This window comes from Varroa destructor, unplaced genomic scaffold (assembly GCF_002443255.2).
Source record: "Varroa destructor unplaced genomic scaffold, Vdes_3.0 BEIS01000003.1, whole genome shotgun sequence".
Taxonomy (NCBI): Eukaryota; Metazoa; Arthropoda; class Arachnida; order Mesostigmata; family Varroidae; genus Varroa; species Varroa destructor.
Genome location: NW_019211456.1, coordinates 50,250,496 through 50,274,416, shown reverse-complemented (window position 1 = coordinate 50,274,416; position 23,921 = coordinate 50,250,496). Strand labels below are relative to the sequence as shown.

The following is a 23,921-nucleotide window of genomic DNA, read 5'->3' as shown; positions in this document are numbered from 1 at the left end:
TAAGAGGACATTGAAGAGTAGCCCCATTCATAAAACTTACATATAAATACTGGCAATTACTTTACCTAATAGAGAACACAATGTTTCGCTCGAATTTCAGTAAAGATGGTTCAGTAAGTGTTCACATTCACTCTCTGTGACCTGCTTCCATCTTTTAATTAACTTTGTCAGTCCGCCTTGCCAGCTTTTTTCAGATCCATTGTTGATAAATTGGTTCAACCAGCCAGCCAGCCAAATTCGTCCAGTCTTTGAAACTCTTCCAACAACAAGCGTATTGTTAGGAATTTCAATTGGCAGACATCAGAAAAAATAACCTCTCATTCGAAATCTGGAAAATATGCTAGATGCAAAAGAATCATCTATTTAAGCTCTATCAGGGAGGCCTTAACAAGTTTTGTCATGTGGAGACGGGTATAACGAAAAAGGATGACTTTTCCTTGTCAGTCGGGCGTCTTTATACGATAACTGCATTAACCCGATGTAGCTAGGCCTTGCACATATCTGTGTTAATGGTCTTAATTTTCTCAGCTATTTCCGGCATTTCCTAATATATGTAAATGCTTTCAGTCCTATCAAACGTGAACCATGACCTTTTGAGATAGAGATTCGGCCTAGCCCCGGACTTAGGCACATTTCTTGAAAGTCCCAGTAATCTTTCTGCTTTACATTGACGTAGAGACCGTACCGCCTATTGTTACCCGTAACAATCCTGTGGTGAAGCTTATCATTGTTACTGTGTATCGACCGGTGTCGGACGAGATGTTAGCCGGGTTTACTTGTGCTCTTCACTTAGTTTTTTGAGCTGCTTGGCTTTTAAGTGTAAATCCCATAGATGCAAAGTATTTGGCGACAATCACGTTCCATGAGTTCAAGCGACTCTAGGCGGTTCTTATGGAACTCGGATGGCTGATCGGGACGGTATACATTTTTCAGTTGTGAGATGAAGCCATTTATTTAACAGTAAAGGACTACGGGAACATGTATGGAAAAATTTGCGTGATAATCATCTTTGCATTATTTTCCTTCATTAATTGAAGTGTCATCATGCTGTATGTCATGCGTTCTGATATTACAACAATCGACAACTTATCATATGAACTTGTTCTGCATCTTTAAGACTGCGCCTTTATTCTTGAGTTTGTGTTACGTACTGGTAAAGCGTATATTAAAACAGAAGGCGTTATATTTCGCTGCCACAAGCGTCCCGCATCATGTTGGATTGGCATCTGGGTACTTCGTGAATCCTTCCAACAGTCCGCTCTGTAGCTTATACACATGAATAAGACTGATCCTGCAAAGTATCCTTTGGTGTTTGAAACTTGAATGTTTATGAACGTGCTCACGTATTTCCGGCCTCATAAACAACGTAAGTATAAGTAATTCTTGTAGGCGGGCATTCAGTCAGTCTTCGGGTTCCTTTGAATAGACATCCAGTTATCGTTTTTTTCAACTATCAAGAATCACGGTCTGCTCATAAATGAAGACCTAACAAATATCCCCAATGTTCACGGTGTCTGGTGGCAGTAAGCATAACCAAAGTTTTACAGCAGAACTCTCTTTGTTGCTCTTCTTGAGTAAAGTTGGTTATTTCTGGAAAACTATCTTCATGTAAACATTGGGACGACCACTATTAAGCCGTGAGGTTACTGGATTGGAGAAGTACATAAAATAACACGTCGTCTTCTATCCAGTCTATAAACTTGGTTCTGGCGAAGACCTAAAAAGCGACTTAATTTTATCGCCTACTTTGAGCCCTACAAACAATATGACACCTACTCATTTTGCGATTATAATGCATACATAGTGTGTTATTCTCAACGCTGACGAATGTGGTAAATCTACTCTACCAAGAACGAGTACAATCTACATATACATGTGTATAGTCCCGGAACGGTAACTTCATGCTTTGGGTGCGAATACGTTCGCAACTACGGTAGGATATGAACGACCTAATATCCTTGTACTCTCTACCAGGAGTGACGCAAAACCCATTGTGTTATTCATGGCGTGTTCATTCAATTGCACCGACTTCAAATACAGCATCGGCTCTCGGCACTGCTAACAAAAGAACAATTTTCGAAGGTACTTTAGTTCACCTTATCCGTTAGGACTACTACATATGCACGTCGTTTATTAGCAGGCTCTAATATTTATATTGCGCATTAACAATGTTCTTGAAGAACTATTTTTTCAAATTATGTGCGTACTGTGACGTGTATTTAAGATCGGTGATTCGGTTGGATCATTATTTCTAAGATTTCTACTTTGTACAAGTACTAACAAATCTTATAGTACAGAAACAATTCAAACGGTAACCTTGTTCTAAATTAATTTACTAGACTTTCATGTTGCTCGAAATCTCATCACCTGACGTATACGATTTGACCGAAAGTATATAGACCTAGTCAGGGGCAATTTTTTAATGCAGGTTGGTGAGCATTTGTTTGTTGGCGTATGCCTAAAAACATATCCAAGAAGTCACATCCTGCAGTTAACTGGGATTTTCAAAAATGAAGTGAAAGTTATACATGGGAAAAGCTAAACCAGCAAATATTTATGTGACGTGCTATTCTAGATAATCATTCTTGTAAATTCATAGATACGTTTATCTAGGTAATGTAAGCTATCCATGAAGAATAATCAGACAAGCTGGAGTACTCGGCGCGAGATCACACACCCCTCATGAATTTTTGCTCCATTTTACGTAGCCTCGAATAACCTTATTTGTACAAATCTGAAACCGGTTTCGAGATTTACGCCACAAATGTGTATATTGAAAGCATTTACCAGAGACATTGATATAAGCATTTGCAAAGATAACCCAGGAGTGGCTTAGCAGGAAACCAGTTATCTAATGTTCGTAACAGAAGATGTAAGTATCCTACACACGATAATAGCTTATTGTTTTTAGTTTGCAATTACCACCGTTCATGAAAGATAAAAACCTCCATCGGTTTTGTTAAGTAATCAACTTGATTGCGTAAGCAAATAGCCAAGGAAATTATTACTTTGGTTTTTAGGAGAAGGACCGGCAAAATATGTAAAGAAGCTTAGTTTCCTTAGAACTACAGGTTGTTCGACAATTGTTACTTAGTAAGTTACGATCGAATGCTCTAGCATCAATCTACATTACGGGATATTGATTGCCATCCGTTTGGACGCAAAAGAAAACACCTTGCGTTATCAGCTATATCTCTGCAAGTAGCGGTGTTTTGAAAATATTGGTACAAACAACTGCTTGAAGTTTGGCCGAGCATGTATCACATATCTTTTACATGTATTCAGCCAAAACATGACTATTAGCCATTTCATTTCCAGAGGAGTCGATAACCTTCTTTTTGGTAAATATATGTTCTTAGAGATTTTTTATACGTTTTTAGTATTTCTATGTCGATATTTTGTATCACGGCATGTTGCCAAATTAGAAGCACTGCGCATTTAGGCGATTCTTCGATTTCCATGTTGCACACAAATACTAACTGGGCATTTTGTTGAAAGTAAAGCCGATAGCGCTGTCCCGCCAACGGGGACTTAGATCGGGACTGGATAAGGTGAATTTCTAATTACTCGCTAAAAACCTTATAGCTTTCGATAGAGGCTGATGTATTCTTGCCGTAGTATGACAGAAATGTGGAACATAAGAAAGTCTTGCGATATGCTGTAGAGTAGGGGCTTCACGTTCACGCAGGATAGCTTTGTGTCGTCCTGGAAGCATGGATCATGACACCGGAGGTATGGGGCACCCTGGCTGATATATTAGAACTGGATAAACGTACTAATTGTATCAAAGTTGCATGGCTATAGCCACTTGACCTGTATGGTGATAATTGGCACCATATGTCGGAACGCTTCTACTAGCTGCGAATACCTAGACGTATATCCTGCGTTACAGTTTGTATTTAACCGCATGCTATCATGCTAGTCATACCTTTCCGTACATCGCTTAAAGCCTGCTCAGACCGGTTTTGTGCGAACCCGAATTTCGGTTTGTTTCCACAGATCTGGATATTTTTTAATCAGCTCAATGCTGCAACACTGTCATATTAAAAAGAACTCATGTCTATAGGAAAACGAACATATTTATATTTCGAGTTTCACATCCGGCATCGCCGTTAGGTATTCCATCAGACGGACGACTGGCGTCCATAACTTGTGTTCTTGTAATGCTAAGTTCGCCACCGTTAACTCTGCGAATAATTCAGTTGAAACATAGAGGTTTATAGACTAAGAAGTTCCCTTTCAGAGCAGCTTCATCCACTTTTGCCATAACGATTGAATATGTGGCTGAAGCTTTGGCATAGAATATAATAATAGACCCATCGGCATGCCGTTAGTCTACGTCATAAGAAAATGCCTAATTAGCTCCTTTCTACATCATACTCGGAAATAGTTTAATCAGTTTGTAATAATACATCTCTTAAAAAAAACTAATTGTTTGATTTGTTGCAGATATCCGTTCTCGTGGTACCAAATCTTTATTGCAAAATTTTTGCTTGTACCGTTATAGGCGCCAATACAGTAAATGGATCAAATATTCTTTTGAGAGCTCTTAACAAGTGCTAGATTGTCGATAAAATAGTACAAAACACTTAATTTGTTTTCTCGTTGATTTACACCATTTTTATGTCCACAAGGTACGTGTTCAAGTATGCGCACCACACGCGAAATGGCATGTACCAACAGTCGTATGACTGTAGCTCAGCCACAAAACGTTTCCCGGCCATTTGTCTTTTAAATTCGTTCAGGCGGTCCTTTCGAAGTTTATATGGCCGACACAAGTAAGGTGCATCCTCGCAAACTGCTTTCGAGCAATCCGTCTAGACATGAAATTCTCATCCAACACAGCACAAATATTCCACGCTACTTCGGCAACTTTTTGACATAAAATGTGTGAGGAATTATATTTTCAGCTGAAATCGTTCGGCTGAAAGGAAAGGAGCTCGGCATCAGATTCTGTTTACTGTGCAATAAAATTGCAACGGACTCCCAGAAGAGAGAATATGTCCGAATGATGTAGAGAAACAATAGCAAATAGAAGAGCAGAAGATGAAGGGAATATTAAGAAACAGAACAATAGTTTGTGTTACATTTGAGTGACTCGCGCAGTAATATAAAGAGCCAAAGCACTTTCTTAGTTCGGCTCAAGCAAATACCTGGAACAATGAAGCTATCCAAATATAGCTTCAAGGAGCACAGTGGTCAACAACAGCCTGTGTTTTTGTTATGTGATGCTTTTGTAACTCATTTATTGTGAGTTAAAATACCACAGATATCATAAATAATGTAAATTAGCATCAAGTTTGGTGTTTGTGGATCTAGTTTATAGTGTAGTTAGTTAGCATTGAAGAGAGGCAAGACGGAATAAAAGTGTAACAACAGCTCATTTTAGCTATGTATAGAAGAATACGGCGTAGCAAACATCTCGCACCAGCTAAGCGTTGGAACAGACAAAATTATAGATGAATCAGGAACAAAACTGAAGTTTTTTAGTGTCATCCTTGAAGAACATCGTTAGATAATTGCAGTTATTTTTAAAACCTAGCCTTGTGGCTTGAATTTTTAAGTGGGTAGCTGGACAGATCACGGGGCGGTGGTTAACTTTTATTTTATGAGATCTGCGTACCTACCTACTTTGAAAAAGCAGATTTTTTTGACAATATAGTTTGTAGGCTCTGCTCTAAGTTGTGTGAATACATGAATGAATTTTAAAAGCTGGAGTGTGACGAACATCGGCATGAGCAACTTACTGCTTTCAGTGAAATTTTAAGAAACAGTGTTTAGACCAAGCAACGTAGAGACCCTTTTACTGACTTATTTCTTTTTATCAGAAACTCTCTAAGGCCTTTCGGTGGAGTGATAAGTCAGACGTATAATACCATCTATAGACCTATTACTTTTGGTTTTTAGAACTTTGACAGACATACAAATATTTTTACCACATCGTAAACACCTGATAGTACGATAGCACAGTTGCAACCTCACTCCCAAAAGTGATGTTGAAGACACCGTTTTAAGTTACGAATGCATTTAGTACCTCGAGAGATGCTTTACAATGTAGAGTGCAGAGAAGTGTTATATTTAAATGTGGCATTATAATTATCTAAAGTCATGTGTTTATGGTTATTATCGCAAGTTAATTACAAGAACTTTGTTATTCGAATCTCATGTAGGTTGTCATAAAGCTCATGTTCGAGTCGCAATATGGCAGCATAATAATATTAGGTTCATTCGAAAAAGAAGAAACTGACTGACAGAAGATTACCTGCCTTTTCGAATTGTAGAAATGTGGTAATGCAGAAACAGCTTAATGAAAAAAACTAATTTTTTTTTTAACAAAGGACATTGTAATATACACGTAGTGTTTATCACAGTTCCCAGGAGGAGGATGCATAGGGTGCTCTTCGATCAGTTATTTAACTGAAGTGACCATTTTTATGAGCAGGTGGGCTCCATTTAGACGTTTAGAGAATACTCAGTTTGAGATGTGACCGCATTATGAAAGAGAACATCACACGCCCCAGTTCAAGCGACGTTACGTGCGAACTACAAAGGGTCTCCTGCAGGCATAGCGTTTCGATAGGTTAACCTACCAGACGCGACTACCATTGGCTATAAAGGCGTGGCCGTGTAAAATCCCTAAAAAGCCTAATAATGATTCGCAGATTTTGTATATTAACTTTTATCTAATTCACCTTGCTTGGAAGGATTCGCCCATGTCGTGAGTTTGCTTACTATTTTCCGTTTTACGTTAATATGAAGCTAATTTTCAATAATATAATGCTGACAATATCTCTGCAAAAGAGGCTTTTTTTAGTTTGAATAAACCTACTTCTTCTGAATTGTCGTATAGAGCTACGAAGGCTAGTCTTATGAACTTGAAAAATCATAGCTTTCTCTGTAAGGAATTCCAATGTACAACGATGTATTTAAATGGTTTAATAGTCACGTCGGGCTAAACTGTTCGCACTAAAGTTCCTCACACACGCTAAAGCAATCACATATAGAAAGCCGTGCTAGTAAGGTGCGGGAACTATTTACAGTTTCCATTAGAGTTAGGGTATGAGTTCGAAAACTTAAGAATGAGACAGGCTGAATCATGGGTCACAAAGTTCATTAATTCAAATTTGTGTATACCAGCATAGTTCAAGGCCAAAAGTAGTCTACTTATAAGAAAATGGACAATCAGGTTTTCCCAGATGGGGAAAGATCCGCGTTACCAGGTAAGTAAATGTCGGTCTTCGAAGAAATGCGAAATGGGTCATATTAAACGATGCAAAAAAATATTTCCATAAAAAAACCTTGTTTAAACTGGAATCAATGGAAGTGTGTTTACCTGATCTTCAGGTATTATTTTTCCCGTAACTTTTAAGCCCAACTCATCCCACAGAAATTGACTCCATATTTCTCAAAATGTTGATATAAATCTGTCTGCTAAAAGAGGTTATATTCTGCCCTTTCACTACGCGGTCGTGCAGACACATTAGTAGCCGAGAAGAAAGGATGTGACATTTACGTTACGCGGCTTCTAGGAACAAGCACCTGTCGTAGTGTTGCACATTTTCGCCGTTCTTTCAATTGAGTTATCAGGCGTAAATTACTTCCGAAAAAGCAAATAAAACACAGGCCAAAAACATAATGGCCCTAGCAGAAAGAACACATTTTTTACACTTTTATTTCTTCTAACTTAACGAATAGACAAGACTCTAACTATTATTGGTTTGACAATTTTTTTGTATTCCCTATAGATACCCCAACTGAGGCCGTATAAATTTTGAGGACAAGACATCACACACTATTGTTCAAAAATGATTTACCATCAATGTTAATAGTCTTCATCCATCAGGGGACCCGAGCACACGCTACAGCTGGCAGTCAATGTAAAAGTTTTTAATAAATCTCATTTTCAAAGAGTATTATCTTCTATAGCATTATAAAGCAAAAATAAAATACGCCAAAGTATCTCAGACTATTTTGATACAAAGCCATCCATATTCGCACCCTATTCGCTACTGTCGACCATTTATAAAACTTTCGAAGTTTACTGAATGACACTACCTAACAGTTCACAAGCAATCTTAAGTGACACTGCGTTAGTAGAAATGCTCTACTTCTGCTATAGGCGCATAGCGACACGTCAGAAGTTGGAAACAAATATGTCTCCCACAGAAACCGCATGAAAATTAGAGGCTTGTAAAGCGCAACCCAGGCGCTTGTATAAAATTGCGGATAGAATATCTGTTACTGGCCTTCGTCTTTCGCTCTAAAAGCCGCCCTAAATTACTTTTTGTTTATGCTTGACTTGTCTTTGACAAACCATACATTTTTTAAACAGCAGTTTGTTTTCATCGATTAGCCCTTTCGATTGCGGTAGGAAACACTGATTCTCTCGCCCACATGTATGTTATAGCCTCTTGAGCTAGTACCAACGTAGTGGGCAGAAATAAAACTAGTTCTGTTTAACTAAATGGTACTATATTAAATGATTAAGTTACTTTTAAAGCCAACTCAGGCGGGTCATGTAACGTCTTTTTTATAGGAGGTATGGGTTAATACTTGATTGAGACACTCGGAGCTATTCCCCTAGTAGTTCATGACAAAGGCCTAAGGGTAGGATTCACTTCACGATCCTCTTGAGACCTAAAACCCTAGCCGCCGAGTAAGCTAATATTCGCTGAACCAGCATACTTCGCTCTGACTCCCTGTAAATACCCGCCATCGCTGCTCGCATTTTTTCTAAATCTTTGAAGGAACAGGCTGCCAGCAATCTATTCTTTCACATCAGCCTTAATTTCAGCTAGCATTCTTCTACGTTCTTTTTCCAATCCTTCTTTGTTGTTCATGATTTTTTAAGAAAAGCTAAACCTATTATCCACCCTGTTCTCACCATATTTTTAGCCACCTCTATGACTGTTCCCTTCTGTGGCCTTTCTCGTGTGTCTCGCAGAGCTGTACATTGTAAGAATGCTTCTTCGACTCCACCCGTTTTCCCCAACTCGCATAGAACACCTGTGGTTGTCCTATTTCGAGCACGTGTGTTTGAAATTGACTGTGACCAGCTAATACCTGTATGCTAGTTTTTTGTATCGCAATATTGTACCAGAATCGCAGATCTACGACAAAGTACCAAGTCCAAGACCCTGGCCTGTCCCTTAATCCATGTCGTGCGCATTGCTTCTACTATTTCCGAAGAATAGCAGTCTGAGATGGCATGAGCTCTGGATTGTCACGGATTGAATAGCTTCACGATAATATCTCAGCTAGCACAAGAGTTGCTCTTATAGACACTGCACCGTGCGCTCGCGCTTCTCGGATGGTAACCGCTTTTTGTGCGAGTAGCGATGTTTTTTTGTCACTTTGCTTACCAACTACTGCGCCAGACTAGGCTCGAGCTACATATAATGCTGTCGACTCTGCCTCCCTGTTCCGCTTTTTCTGTTATTTTTCCTACCCTGGGCATGTGTTTGGCTGGGTTAACGGCGCTCCTTATAGCCTTGTCCATCGCATTATCGATATAAGCCGTGTCTTTGAAGAGTACGTCTCGTATAACCTACGTATATATAGGATAACCCAGATTACCGAAAAATAGCCATCTGCTGTGTGCGTGTGTGTGTGTGGTATATTTAGAGAACATGGACATTAAGCTCAATACAAAAAAAAAATCAAGTCACCACCCAAAAAACAAAATAAAAATAAAAAAGGTAGATTGGCCGTAATAATTGTAGATGGCGAGTGACAATCGTACGCACAGGTCCTATGAAACGTGAAAGCCACAATCTGCCCACAGACTATGGCATTGAAGTAAGAAAACTTCCACATTGCGAGACGCTAAGGTCCACTTATAAATTAAGGAAGCAAAATAAATAAACAAATAATAGTAAAGAAAAATAAATAAATGAATAAAAAATAAACGCGATTAGAAACTCAACGAACGAAAGTAGTAGCCACTGTGTTTTGCAAAAAAAAAGGCTGATTTAGAGGCTTTAACCAGCTGGTCTCAAAGTGGCTGTCGACGAAATACAGGACATGAGAAAAAGAAACGGTTTACAAGCACAAATAAAACGTACCAATATCATTAGGTAAAAATTGAAGATCGGATAAGTATTGTGCAGCATCAATGAACAGCAGTGTATGCTTGAACTGCGTAAAATATGATCACTGGGCAATTAACTCTTCGGTGCAACGGCAGCAAAAGCGAACTTACTATTGTGATTAAAGGTCAACAAAATCATTAGGTTTTTGTAATGCAACCTAAATAGAAGCACAGATGCTCATGGCATATGAAATTGATTTAGGATAACTAATAGAATAGGTAAGTTCGACGCTTTTTGACAACGTTTTTTCACTCGAATATCTCTCAAAAATGTTCAACAGAGTAATTTCAGTTAAATCTTTCCGAACTAGAATCATTAGCTGTGAGGGAAAATATTCTACGCGAAGACATCAATGTGCACTTACTTAAGAAAAAATACTTACTTAAAGAAAACATATAATGAACAAAAGGAAAATTAGCTGAAGATTGGATGCCCTCTCACCTTACCTTAATAATACATAGTCAACGAGGGCTGCCACATTCCACCGACAAACCTTAATACTAGCTATTGCCGTACCAATAGGCACACTAATGCCGATTAGGTAAATACAGTTGAGAAAGTTCGCGGCATTTTAATGAATCGTTCCTGCGACCTTTCATTACCTTTCAGCCGAAGCCGCCATCCTGGATCAAGACTTTCCACTAAAGTACACCTCATGAGGCCTCGAAATATGAGCGCAATGGCAAGGACGTTAAAACCTCATGGCACCTGGCGGAAAATGAATTCTGTAAGACAGCAGAACGAGAAAAATACTGCTTAGTTGAGAAGATCGGTTTCAAACGTAAGTAGTGGAAGAAAACGATGCGCTATTCTCTAAGGCTCCCAAGATGACCGAACTTGTTCTGAATGGCAGAAGAAAATGCATAAACACCAAGGTCCGCATATGGCCACAGGATTTTGCTTCAAAAGGAATCGTCATACACGAAACATCGTTGAGTACTACTTCAACCATACAAAGACCAAAGCAGCAAAATCAATCTACAACCTAGCTAAAAATATGAAAACATATAGCTCTGGCACAGGAACCAGAAAAATGCTACCCCCCCGAGGTAGACTTCATCGTCCTGTACGTTACATCAGTATTAAGTGCCCCATAACAGAGGAACCTCCACAAAACCTATAGCACCAAAGGCAAACTGCGCTAGGAGCAGCTAGAGTATTCAGAACTGTTTCATAGGAAGCAGTGTTAAGAATTGTGAGGTTGGTCCGTTGGAAACTACAAATAGAAGAAGGGTAGACCAGATACAAAAACAAAAGGATTCGCTTTGTCTAAAAAAATCTTTCAAATATGAGAAGATTGGGTCTTTTAAAACGTAATGAGAAACTTTTAAGCGCCTACATCGTCAAATCGCAGTTGGTTGTGCATGGGGTATTCTACGCGAAAACATCAATGAGCACTACTTAGGAAAAAACACTTACAGTAAGCTTTTTTTTTTTACGCCTTTTGTCTTGGTAGTTTGCATTTTGTCTAGACATTTCAGACACTTCTGATCGCGGACACCGTTTCCGGGATTTTTGCGGAGACTATACTATGCGTCGGATAATGCGTATCTTATCTTATTATAGCTTTTTAGTAATCATGTTCGCTATTATGTGAGGCAGGCTGCATGGGTCAATAAACCAACAAGCCTGCTCTCTTCCCTGGCTTATGTACTAAGTCGGCCTCTTCTTACTCCCTAGAGAATCTCCCTCCTAGGGAGAATCTGATAACAAAATCTCTGGTCATCGCTATCAGTAGCTACGTTTTGAGCACCCCGTCTGATTCCAGCAAAAGATTCTGCCTGCGCTATCTTCTTCTGATTTTTATGGCGTTCTATTGTCTCTGTTTCTACTACAACCTCTGATACTTCACCTCTTGTTGATGTTGCATTGGGGTTTCGCAGCAGTTGCGAGGGGAAAAGATTTCCTCCACAATATCAATTAAAAAGCCGCAGAGCTGACTGTTTCAATTCATATCAATCTGGTATGATTTACGACTTTATTTGTCTCTACCCTCCACTTCTGCCAGCTTTACTTCGTCTAATAAGGACCTTAAACCGTTGGTAGGTAAGTTTAGATTTCCCCTGTGTTTTTCTGCCGTTCACCGTGATCCAGTCTAGTACCGGCTTCGTGTTCTGAATGCTATCCGATGTAGGCCTTGCACTCATAACGAGCTTCTACGAATTCATTATTCCACCAGTCTTCCCTAGACTTGTACGGTGACGACGCTTTTTTACGAACTCTGACAAGGACTTGCCCCATTTGTCTTTCCAGCCTGTGGTCTACTTTCCCTGGCTGTTTCCTTATGTTGTGTGTGATCGAACTTGCACATCCATTATCACTTTCTAGGAAAAGAAAGCTGGAAATGTTCGCTATTCTGGGCTGTAAGAGCATTTATCAACTGAGCTTCTCATCAAGTACCATCGCTAGTGCTATCGCTCAGTAATAGACTGGGATTTGGCGTTTGAGGTTATGAAATCTATGAAGTTCTATTACATCCGGTAAAAATATCAGGCCTTGAGATTCCTTTTTGTTAGCTATTCTTAAATTGTTAGACATGTTTTTAGATAAATTCTATAAATGCCATATCATTCTAACAAGATTATGTCAATTATGTTAAACATTATAAAAAATTTTCCTTTCAGCTTGTTTTGTCGAGAGGTAGCATGTCTACACAACTCTACTCACCGTTACCTCTAATCGTTATGGGGTAATCGAACACTGTCCGCTAATTTTATATCAGATTCGTTATCTATTAGCCAGTGAGTTGATTCTCTGGTTATGGAGACGATTGGCCCAATTTACAGATTTGTTTAGTCTATAGTAGCGAGTCATGGACTATCCTGTAAGGATACGGATTTCATGTAATACTTTAATCATATTTTGGCTGTCGGTTGGATCCTAGCATGATGAATACGTTGTGTCTGTTCTCCAATACCTTAATCGCTTTCCTCTCCTGCTTTTTCTTTTCATTCTCATTGGTGGGGCTTGCCTCCTTGGTCTTTTGTTTAGGCCCCACTGTTCCACCCTCCTTTATTATTGCTAGTTTCTTGCGGTATACCGAACAAGCTGTGTAGTTGGCATGATGCCCTTCTTACTGGCGTACATGTTTTGCTCACTTGGTAGTTACTGGCCGTGTCAGATGGTGCCGCACGTACAGCACGATTTCCCCTAACACTTTTTCTTGGTCGCAGTGGAACCATGTTGGGACCTAAATCTATTCGGCAATGGATTAGCTGGTGTTCTTCTGTCGTGGCTTCTCAGTGGATACTAGGCTTTTGGCCATAGAAGGTGGAACAACATCCGAATTTAACTGGGCCTTGCCTTTTTAGCTTGCTTTGGGAGCTTCTATTTGCGCTTTTACCTCTACGATGCTCTTAACTTATCTTCTTCTCGATTTGGCTTGCATTGAGGAAAGGATCATTGTCCTGGAGAAAAACTGGTTCAGTGCTTGGCTACGGTCGTTGTTGTTGTTGTTGTTGTTGTTGTTATCGTCAGTCTAACCCAGGGGCATCTCTGCCTTAAGAGATTTTGCGCGAAATTTCCTAAATCATGGTTTTACGTAACAAATTGACGCAGCTCCCAATTTCCAATAGCAGCATAGATTTTAGAAAACGTGCTAGTCTCGTTTTGTTCGAGCTCGAGTCTAAAGAAAATAGCAAACGTTAACATGTAACAACTTTTCGTTGTATTCAGAACGCTTAACTTAAGCCGGTACGAGGAAAATAAGTAGCAAGGTTTGCCATACAGGTAATGTTTTGTACTAACAAGCTAGAAAACTACTATATCATGAGCGTTTGCCCAATACGAGTAGTACTGGCAAACAACGTTTTATTTCTGCGTAATATTCCAGACACATGCGCTCGCTTGACGCTAAGACTTGTCGAGGAATCGAGATAGTACTATTAACTAGCTAGAAGATTAACAAAATCAACTTCTGAAAACACTTATATGTATAAGTTACTTTGAAATTCAGGAACTGCTTTTTGTTCAAAGGTTGCTTATGTTTTGACAAGTACGAAGCATGTAGAGAAGGAGAACGCCTATTCGATCATCTTATGCAGAGAGAGGGTCCGGCTTGTTGCATCCTCTGCTCTAACCTTGCGACGAGCGTCAAATGATACGTCTGGAAAGCATAGCGGCTAGGTGTGTAGTCGCCGAAGCGTATGCATAAAAAATCTTGCCTGAAGTGCAGAAGTAAAAAATATAATTCGAAACAATGAGTAGTGGAGTTCGGAGCAAATTTGTTTTTGTCGGTATCACAGTCATTACTAGCTTAATCGTAACTTTTTTATTACGTCCCTATATATTTGAGCCCCACGACGCAAGCGTATCGTGTAACAAGTACACATTTCATTCCTCAAAAATAATCGTATGGTCTTAGGGTTAGATCTTAAGTATCGAGAAAACACAGGGGATTAACTAACGCGAAAGTCTGTATGAGCTTTAGTAAGCCGGGTCTCACAGTAGCGCTAGTGCAGGACGGCGATAATATCAAGTTCTATTCCAGTTATATATTACGCTTGCGCCGTGTAGCTATGCGTGCATCATGCAATCAATATACTTCAAACGAGCGTTTGGCTCATTTTGATTCGGGTATGTATTACCTGATGGTCAATCCTGTCGAAAAGGTGACGAAAGGGCGTCGAAGCTACTCGACAAGACTAGATCGTATGATCATCTTCTAACTACGGTGTATAACGAGTAATTTATCATTAAAGGTCCTCAACTAGATTTTCCGCAAGGCAACAGTGACATTGAAAGCCGATCTAGTATCTAGTAAAGGGCTATATTCTTTGGCTACCTTCCAAATCTGCTGTATAACACTCACCGTTAATATACCTATGCAAAATGTTTTTCAATATTTTAGCTAAACTAGTTTAAAAAAAATTAGCTCGATTTCATTATTCGTTTATATGACGCACCTACAAATGCATATTTCGACCTACGTCTTTAGACACTTCTAAATACTACAGTGCTCTCCCGCATACACAGCAGGCCATTGTTGTCACCTGTGCCGATTTGAAAAAGACCTCTCTGTGAGGAACGTGTTCGCGGTTTTTGCCTTAGATGATCCGTATTTACGTGGCGAGCACCATGGCGTCATTAATTCAGACGCCTGTCGCTGGCAAAGGCAGCCTTTTCGGACCCACTGATGTGCTATAAAACTTTTGGGTCTACGGTTATTATTGTACAATTAGATTGTGTACAGTAGAGGGGGAAAATGGGCTTGGAGCAAAACAGTTTAACATTGATTTATGTGCCTGAAATGTGTGCATTTAATGAACATTGTTGTCGATAGAATAAGTTAGTTCGAATTTGTTAATAAACCACTGTTTTTACGCTCTCAACCCCCAATTTAGCCGATAGTATTGTGATTATCGAGTTCGCCTCTAATTAAACTCGTGGCCATTAACTCGCCCTAACCCGACAGGTACACATATTCTCGAGTAGCAACACTTCGACTCAATTGACCTCTAATACACCTGAATTCTACGGCGTGTTGTAGAGACAAATCACTGTGTGAAAAAAAATGCTCTATATAATCGATGATGTCACCTTTTCCTTAATTCGAACTATATTAGGTAACTATTACCTAATCGTGCCGCAACTTCCGCCTTTGAGCCAAGTTGAATAAATTCGAAAAGGATCGCTGCCGCTAAAACAAGATAATTTCATCCGACTTATTGCCTATATTTGTTGTGAGCTCAGTCGATGTGTAGATTATGCAGGACTGATTTCATTTTTTACTGATTACCGAGCAGTAACCCTAAACTATGAGAATTAGGTGGTTATTTTTCTACAACATGGCGTAATAGCAGCGATTCTTCAGAATGCCGCAAGCGATAATAAGTGGTTTGTAGATGGGCTATTTTGTGACTACTGACCTGTTGTCCTGGGTCGGCGTAACATTTCGTAGAATACAAAGTTTAACGTTTATTAATTGTAGTTTAGACCCGCCACTTTGGCATACGCGCTACCATACAAATACATTAGAGCGAGTGGATTCTATTCCAGCAGAAACAATTCTGCCCTAGTTCCTAAATGCCTTACGTTAGTTATAGCTGGAACTTCTGCTGTACTTTCGCTATTTTATCCCCATTTAGTCCACTCTCAACTTTCGTTCGCACTCTCAGCCTGGGAGTTCTTGACATCGTTGTAAACAGGAGACAGCGGGCCGTGAAGAATGGAATGAATGAGTTGAAAAGGCTGAATACTTGCGAGATGACGTTAAACTCTGTACAAGTATTTGACAAAGTAGCAGGATTAACTTGAGATGAGACTCGTATCGTGCATTAGCGGTCATACCATCATTGTATAGTGCTACACAATTAGAAAATCTAGGTGCGAATCCAAACATATTCTTCCGGAATATAAGGTGTAAAGGGTAAGAGTTCGTTGATGTGTGCCCGGTTCATTTCAAATAATGCAATGACTCGGCAAATACGTGGGGCGCTTAAGGTAGGTAACCACAGCTGGCCATGTCTCCCGCGACGCAGTGGGAGAGTGATGTATGCAACCAGCCGTGTGGGCAGCGGGTTCTTTGGTACTTTCTAGAAGACGACGTTCCTTGAAATCCGTTCAACTTAGATGGCAATCATGAGATGTTACTGCGTAATATTAAGGGTTCGAGTTATGAATTTAGAAAAAAAAAAAAAAAAAAGCTTTGCTTAATAGCAGTGCTAACAACGAGCTACAGAAAAAGCACATAATCTTATGTGAGAACTTGTCTCTGAAAATACGTATTTCTCAACAACTTAGACCAGAATGATTGACATCGTAACCGATAATACTAGACAGTGCTTTGCTAACTAAAAAGGCCGCTAGATATTACAATACAAGACATTAAGCTAGTGAACCCTTTGCGAGTTATTAGAAACAAAGCTATGTATAGAACTACACGGCCGTGTGACACAGTTGTCGTCAAACCGTAATCATATTCAATTAAAGTTTATGAACAGATGTATTAGATGAAAGTACGTCTGGGTATCTATTCGGAGTTTGACGTCGGGTATCACTGTTAGATGACGGGTTCCCAGCAGGAAGCCATAGCGTTTCCCTAAGATTAACAGCCGATTAGGCTACCATAGAAACAGGTATGTATACACTATGCAAACTCGTGCATCTATTCACGGTACGAGCGGACGTTCTTATTTAATGTTTTCCGTTCACCCAGATCGCTAACATTTCAAACTTCTGTTGTTTACCTGGGCATGGTTCACGCTTACGACCTTTCAACCCAAAACAGCGTGTAAGGTCATCATCACCAATCGCTAATGCCCGCAGTAATCTCGTCCTTTTTTCACCTCCACTAGGCCGCAATAGAGAAGTGAAACGTTGTCTGCGACAGCTCCCTAGTGTACTGCAGCCATTGGGGAACGTCTGCTGTTTTATATTTAGCCTGATGCTACGTTTGTCTTTCGCGGGAGCTTTACCTTCGCGTCGACGGACAAAATCGCACGATCCAACTTCGGCCGAAAACAACTTTAATGTTTTGAATAGATCGTGTATAGACAACGCTTATTTCTGCATCAGCGCTAAACCATTAGCTAGAAACAACTGACGAGTGTCGGGTGAAGCCTGCAGATATAAAGTTACTAATAAACCTCAAAATGGAATGAGTCGAAATCTTTATACTTAAGGTACTTAAGCTTTTATTACGGAAGCTCGATATTGAGTTTCTTGCATGTTTTGGAAATTTGTACTGATCGAGCTAACTATATAAACTGCGCATTTTATGTACATTTAACTGCTGAAAATATTCAGCCATACACTGGTGTTTCGCGATAAAAATTATTAATGGTGGGTTACTAAAAGTGGCAAATACGAGGATAGGAAGTCGTTATATGGCAACTGTGGCAGACATCGTAGTAGCAGGGCACGGTAAAATCCACCGACTACATAACAGGTTGACAAATGACTCGATATTCAAACGCGGATGCGTATAACCCTCCCAAAATATCATCCGCACTTATATTGATACAAACAAGGCTTTTTTCAATTTTTGCAGTTTGTCGCATTTGTTGTGTAACAACATATTTAGGTAATAACGCGTGTTCGAAAATAAAGAGGCAGAACGAAAATCCAGAAGCTTGCGGATTTTTCTGCTTGTTAGAAAGATGCGTCCGAAGCTAACTATATATCCAACGAAACAACAAATAATGCAGGTTGCTTAAAAGATTTCCCTTGAGCTCATCAAATCCTAACTATATCCGATAGGGTTTACGTGTATACATGACTGGTACTACCGTGAAGTTTCAAACGCAAACTTGAAAAGTTTGGGTTGTAAGTAAATGGAATATATTTATCAAAAAAAATACGCTGGCATAGTAAAGTAAAATTTTCACTTAAAACACCTCATTTACCATCGAGAATAGGTCAAATTAACGTAGAGAATTAAGGAGGAACAGAACCAGTTACCCCAAAAATGAATAGAATATGACATAGCACTTCAGGGATAATTGAATATCCTGAAACTATAATAAGTATGACGTCTACCAGAGAATATATACGGCGGCCCATATTCATGAATTCTTTGCAACGTTTTGTTCCCTATTTCAAAATGATTTCCCTATTGCTTAGGTCGTCGCCTGTCAGTCTAAATCTACTACATTTGAAACAGATACAACTAATATATGATCCAACGATGAAAATTCCCTAGTGAGACTTGAATCGATCCTTGCGCAGATTAATAATAAATGGAAGTACCCAAATTAGCTAATTAACAGCCAGACCAGAATATAGAGACTTTGTGTCGACAGAAATTTTCAGAATGTGCTTGTTATTGTTATTATTCTTATACAATATTAGTTATTCAAAGCAGTTCGGATGATCATAAGTGGTTTAAAACTCATTTTATTCCACTTAATTGCTGATTTTTTTTTGCTTTGCCTTTTATGGCAGACCTCGGTGCCGTCGTTTGGGGCTGCGAGGTAGGGCTTTGATTGACGAATTGTTTGGAGGGTCCGCACGCTGAAGTTCGGTTAATCTCCCTCCGTGTTCCTTCGGCTAGTAGCAAACACGTCACTGCTTGAAGCATTTTTTCAACCTTCAGCCTTTCTTCTTCTCCAGTCGAGCTTCAACTCTAGATCTACTTTTAAGAGATACGTAATACTTAACGATACCAAGGGCACAAGACCACCGCGGGTAACGATGATGCACTCTCGAACCGGGAAGACTGCAAACAAGAAGTTCACACCAGTCCTAAAATGTGTTATTTCTAAAATCGTATTCGATTTCCTACATTGTAAACATGACAGAAATCTCTATTCATCGCACATTTAGTGGTCTAGCTTCCCTTATCTCTTACATAACATATCAAATCCCGGCGAAAAAGCAAACTTAGAAGTTATAATTTTTCTATGTTGGGTTTACTATATTAACTTCACACGTGCTGCTACTTGACTAATATATAAATGACAAAGCTTTGTGCAGGGCAGCTAGGCACCGCGACGCTTACCTTATGCCCTTTTCTGCAATACGTGTGGCACCTGAAAATTTTACCCTGGTATCATTCGTCTATAAGTGCTTATAAATAGCGAAACTATCCTCCCATATTATGTGGCTTTAATTAATAGAACTAATAAGACGTCATCCCGACTCGCCAAGCTCTGCGTAACAATGCATCAGGCAGTAGTAAAATGAAACGAGCTATTGGAAAATATGTTTGACGTGTGCGAAGAGATTAATGCGAATAGAAAGAAGGGGCAAGTTGCCCATCAAAAAAATCTTCAAGCAAGACTTAAATTTGGTAGTCGACTATCTTACTTAGTCGTTTTGCTCGATAAATAAGATTTTTGCTTTTAGCGGAAATCGTTATCGAAAAATCTCGACCAACATCGTTAGGTTGCCATTAGTCACTTTCATCTGTAGCAGGAGGCTATCGTTCCGGAAACGGCAAATACAAGTCTATAGCCAAATAAGAAGCTGTGTCTCTGAGAGACAGAAACAGTGACCTGGGCAATAGCACTGCCAAAAACAGAAACTCTATAGACAGGTAATTAAGAATTATACTGTTTACCTAGTACGAAGGAGGTAACTTTGCTGAATAGAGTCTAGCGTCAACGAATGAAAAGTCCACAAGCGTAGGTCGGTCTTGATAAGAAAATTTACTACATTAAATGGATTCGGTAGATGCCAACGACTAATGAAACTTATGTGATAAATGATAGAAGTAAACGCCGTCGCTTTCAAGCCATCTGTTTGTATGGATCGGCTCGATAATAGCGAGGAATGTCAGCAGATATTCTTTTTAAAGCTAAATATTGTGGCAGATAACAGGCTGCTTGTCATTAAAAGTCAATATCTTTTGTCTCTGAGATTTTTTTTGAGCTTTTTTTCCTATATATAATGGATTAGAAACCTATAGTCGACAGGGGCACATAAATACGCCTCGACGGGAAAACGTTTAGACTAAAAATCTTAGGCGGCGCTACCGCAGTGTCATTGTCTCAAGAAGAACAACATCAACATCTTACGTGAGTAAAGTTGTTGAAATTATGCAGAACGAATTGACATGTATTAAGCGAGCATTTTGGCGATAAGGGCATGAAAAGGTGATAGGCTCTGATGACCTGTATTGCGTCTACAAATGGCTTCGAAAAAACACCAGTATTCATGTATTTCATAATAAAAGTTATCCAAATGTAACAGACTATTGTTTAGCAAGTCAGATACATGGATATTTACGGAGTAGGCTATTGTCGTATGGCCTATAGAGTGGATGATTTTCCGCAGGCTTGCGGCTTGGACGTACTTTTTCGTAAATTAAACAAAAACAATACGATCACCTGATTGGAATACCTAATAAACAGGTAAATAAACTTGTGCATAAGGATCTCTAAAGAGAAACTAGCGTCAATTTGTACTGAACTGGATTCAGCAGTGGCGAATGGCCCATTAATAAACCTGTTTGAATAAACCAATCAAGTCCAACAAAACCCAGCTGAAGTAATGCCTAATGGCTTTGAAAAAACATCCTGAACTACTGACGATATTAAAGAAAATAATATTATGCAGTAGAGTTTGAAAGGAAAACGTGAAGTTTTTAGTTACTTTCTATTGCTGAACTTAGCTGCGACTGACATAAATTTACGGAGATTTTATTTAAAGCTTGCTTATTTTCCCGGGTCGACTAAAATTGTAGCCCTCATTCCTCTGAAATTTTTCTAATTATTTTAGATTTTTTTTTAAAACTCTTTATACCTGGAGAGCTTGACAATAATTTTTTTTTTTTTTTTTCAATAAACCTGATTATTAAGATTCTATAACATCGGCGGTGTGAATTACTAGGCTAAGAGATATTCATGCAGTAACGTAGTACGGATGCAAATTCTAAATGCTTCAATATTGGCCAATTGAAGTTTTAGCAAACTTGATATTATTAAAAGCAATAACCGTAACGACTCACAAAGTTGGCACTACTCACCGTAGGTACACAATAGTGTACAACAGTCAGAACGTCGCTGCGAAGTGCACCATTAATACTGAGTATGAAATCGTTGAATTGGGGGGGGAAAAAATCGTTTGTATGATATAATCAGGGCTTTTCAACCACGCTGAGGGCTCAACAACGTTCCGATTATATAAACATTGAGTGTTCATGTAGCAATACGTCCTCTGATTCAGAGAGTAAAAAAGCTCAAAATTGGTCGTGTCTGACAAACAACTCCATCTAAAAATGAGTCTCTTACATTACGAGGATAAGATTTTACTTTTGAATCACGATGTAGAGTGTCGTTTGTTAATTTTTTTGAATCAATTAGTCTACAGAGAGTCCAATGACTGTAAGGCCGTATACGTGCAAATACACTCGATATGAATATTAGTACGATCGGTACTCATCTTGAATTTTTTTTTTTATTGATGAAACGGGCTCTCTATTTCGTGGTGTTGCTGGTTGACGCCTTATTTGAACATTACCTGACGTTGGCTACCCTATCTTGTGGCTCATTTTTTTCCAGTGATTTGCTTCTGTAGTCTACGGGAAACCCTAACTCTTACATATTATTGCAGTCACATGCCAGCTCCCTCCAGTCTGCTCTACTAAGGTCCTCGGGTTGTTGTATGTGCTTGATTGTTTCCAGTATGAACCCGAAGACCGCCCTTCTGTATAGTTTGCCTTGAGCAACGTCTTTGATGGCGTCATCTCTACTTAGGGTCAGTCTGACGAACTTCTCGCCATTATTGGTCAAGTTCATCCGTGATTTGACCATATACAAATGGTTTTCGTTCGAACGAGCTTAGTTGTACTATGTGACTATACTGTGTGACGGAACCGTCGATGAATGATGAAGCCGGAGAAAGACTACGAAAACGGCCTACTTTGTGTAGGAAGTATCATGCGTCTAAGAGAAGCCTTTGAGAGGCCAGTAGGAACGATGGAACAAAGCAAAGGGCCAGATCAACGGCTGCGTTTGGTAACTACGCATTGAAGTAAAGCTAACGCGGTTTCTGGTGTATTTGCCTTTTGAAAAGTTGAACCAAGCTTGTGATCAGCTTGAGATTGTGAAATTTAATGGCTATTGCGTAGTGACTGATCGCATAACGTACGTGTGTACATAGTCTTCTTGATTGAAAATAAATACCGGAACTAGGATTAGCTCTTCGAGAACGTTAGGTCGCCAAGCGTTCGGTTAACTTGAGATCTGCGAAAGTATTCCTACTTGATAGCTGATATTCGGTTTTGCATTTAAGTTTAAAAATAGCAATATGTAAAGGTGGAACAATTGACAAGCTGAGAAGGAATAAACAAATGAATGAATGACCGTAAACCAACAATTTATAGAAAATAATATTCCTTGCAGCATAAATACGCGCTTGAAATCAAGAATTAAGCTAGGCATATATTCGAGAAACTCTTGAAACAACCAAAGATTGATGTGATGTAGAGATACTTACTCTGTAGTATAGTGTACAAAGTAAGTTATCTCTAAAATTAAATTACGTTGCGAGTATCGCCTATCCACAGATCCGCTAAGCATTATTCGTAGCAAAGTTTCGAACTGCTTGGCTTATCATGCAAATAATTTAACTTATAAGGAGGCTATAATTATACAATCAATTTGAAAATAATAAATATTTAACTGGAAATCTATAAAAAAAAAAAAAAAAAAAAAAAAACAAAAATATCGATAATTATTTTTTTGACGAACGGTTAGCTCATTGTACAGTCATTGATGCTTATCAGTTGATTCAGTTAATTTTGGAGCGTCTGTAGGCCGGAATGGTTCGTCTGCTTTTGATTAAATTAAATTAAGTTGTGAAAGCTAGGTCTATAGTCGAAACCGAGCTGGAAAACCTGTACTGACTTTGTTGTCTGAAAATATCCGAAGGTGCTTTCACCGTTGGCATACCTTATGTTACAAGTTTTTTCCGTAAACATCACATCACTTCCCCATTAGGCACCTCAGCTGACAGTCAGACAAGACAAAAAAATAATGGCCTTCGTTCATTGCTTTCTCTCTCTCTCTCTCTCTCTCTCTCTCTCTCTCTCACTCTCAAGTGAATACGCGACGGTCGTCTTCTATTCTAGCCTTTTGTCTCCGATGTAGTTTGTTAAGTCTTCTTTCAAATACATCTTCTACATCTTAGTTAGCAGCTTCTCTATCACTTGGTTGACGTCGCTTTGTTGCGAGAAACGATTTGAAAGATACTTCTCTAAAGCATAATTTACATCGGCGTATAGATGAAAATCTATTGTTGCAACTGGGCTGAAGTCCGCGTCGCACATCGTATACTATTGATCGGCCAGCTTCTTTGGGCAAACCTCGACGTTTAAAAATATAACATTAGTCTTTCTTCTTGTGGACTAATTTAGGTTTCCTACTAACATCCGAGCGTTTCCTCGTC

General features: G+C 39.2%; 1 protein-coding gene and 2 long non-coding RNA genes across 4 annotated transcripts in view; 1 reads left to right on the top strand and 2 right to left on the bottom strand.

Annotated features, from left to right (window-relative positions):
• Positions 1-14,301, top strand: part of LOC111246304 (uncharacterized) — a 54,952-nt gene extending 40,651 nt beyond the window's left edge. For both annotated transcript variants that reach the window (XM_086985003.1, XM_022795672.2), the window contains one exon: positions 10,701-14,301. In XM_086985003.1, the coding sequence (XP_086841129.1) occupies positions 10,701-10,736 (36 nt within the window). In that variant the 3' untranslated portion in view covers positions 10,737-14,301. The remainder of the gene's footprint in view (positions 1-10,700) is intronic.
• LOC147757091 (uncharacterized) overlaps positions 4,460-23,921 on the bottom strand; it is a 131,334-nt gene continuing 111,872 nt past the window's right edge. The window contains exons 3-4 of the long non-coding RNA XR_015324814.1: positions 10,694-10,816; positions 4,460-4,924 (exon numbers count right to left, since the gene is read on the bottom strand). This is a non-coding gene — a long non-coding RNA (uncharacterized LOC147757091). The remainder of the gene's footprint in view (positions 4,925-10,693; positions 10,817-23,921) is intronic.
• Positions 13,587-16,215, bottom strand: LOC111247272 (uncharacterized). The gene is made up of 3 exons (XR_002672056.2): positions 15,959-16,215; positions 14,035-14,254; positions 13,587-13,716 (listed from the first exon to the last, which is right to left on the bottom strand). It is a non-coding gene; the product is annotated as an uncharacterized LOC111247272 (long non-coding RNA).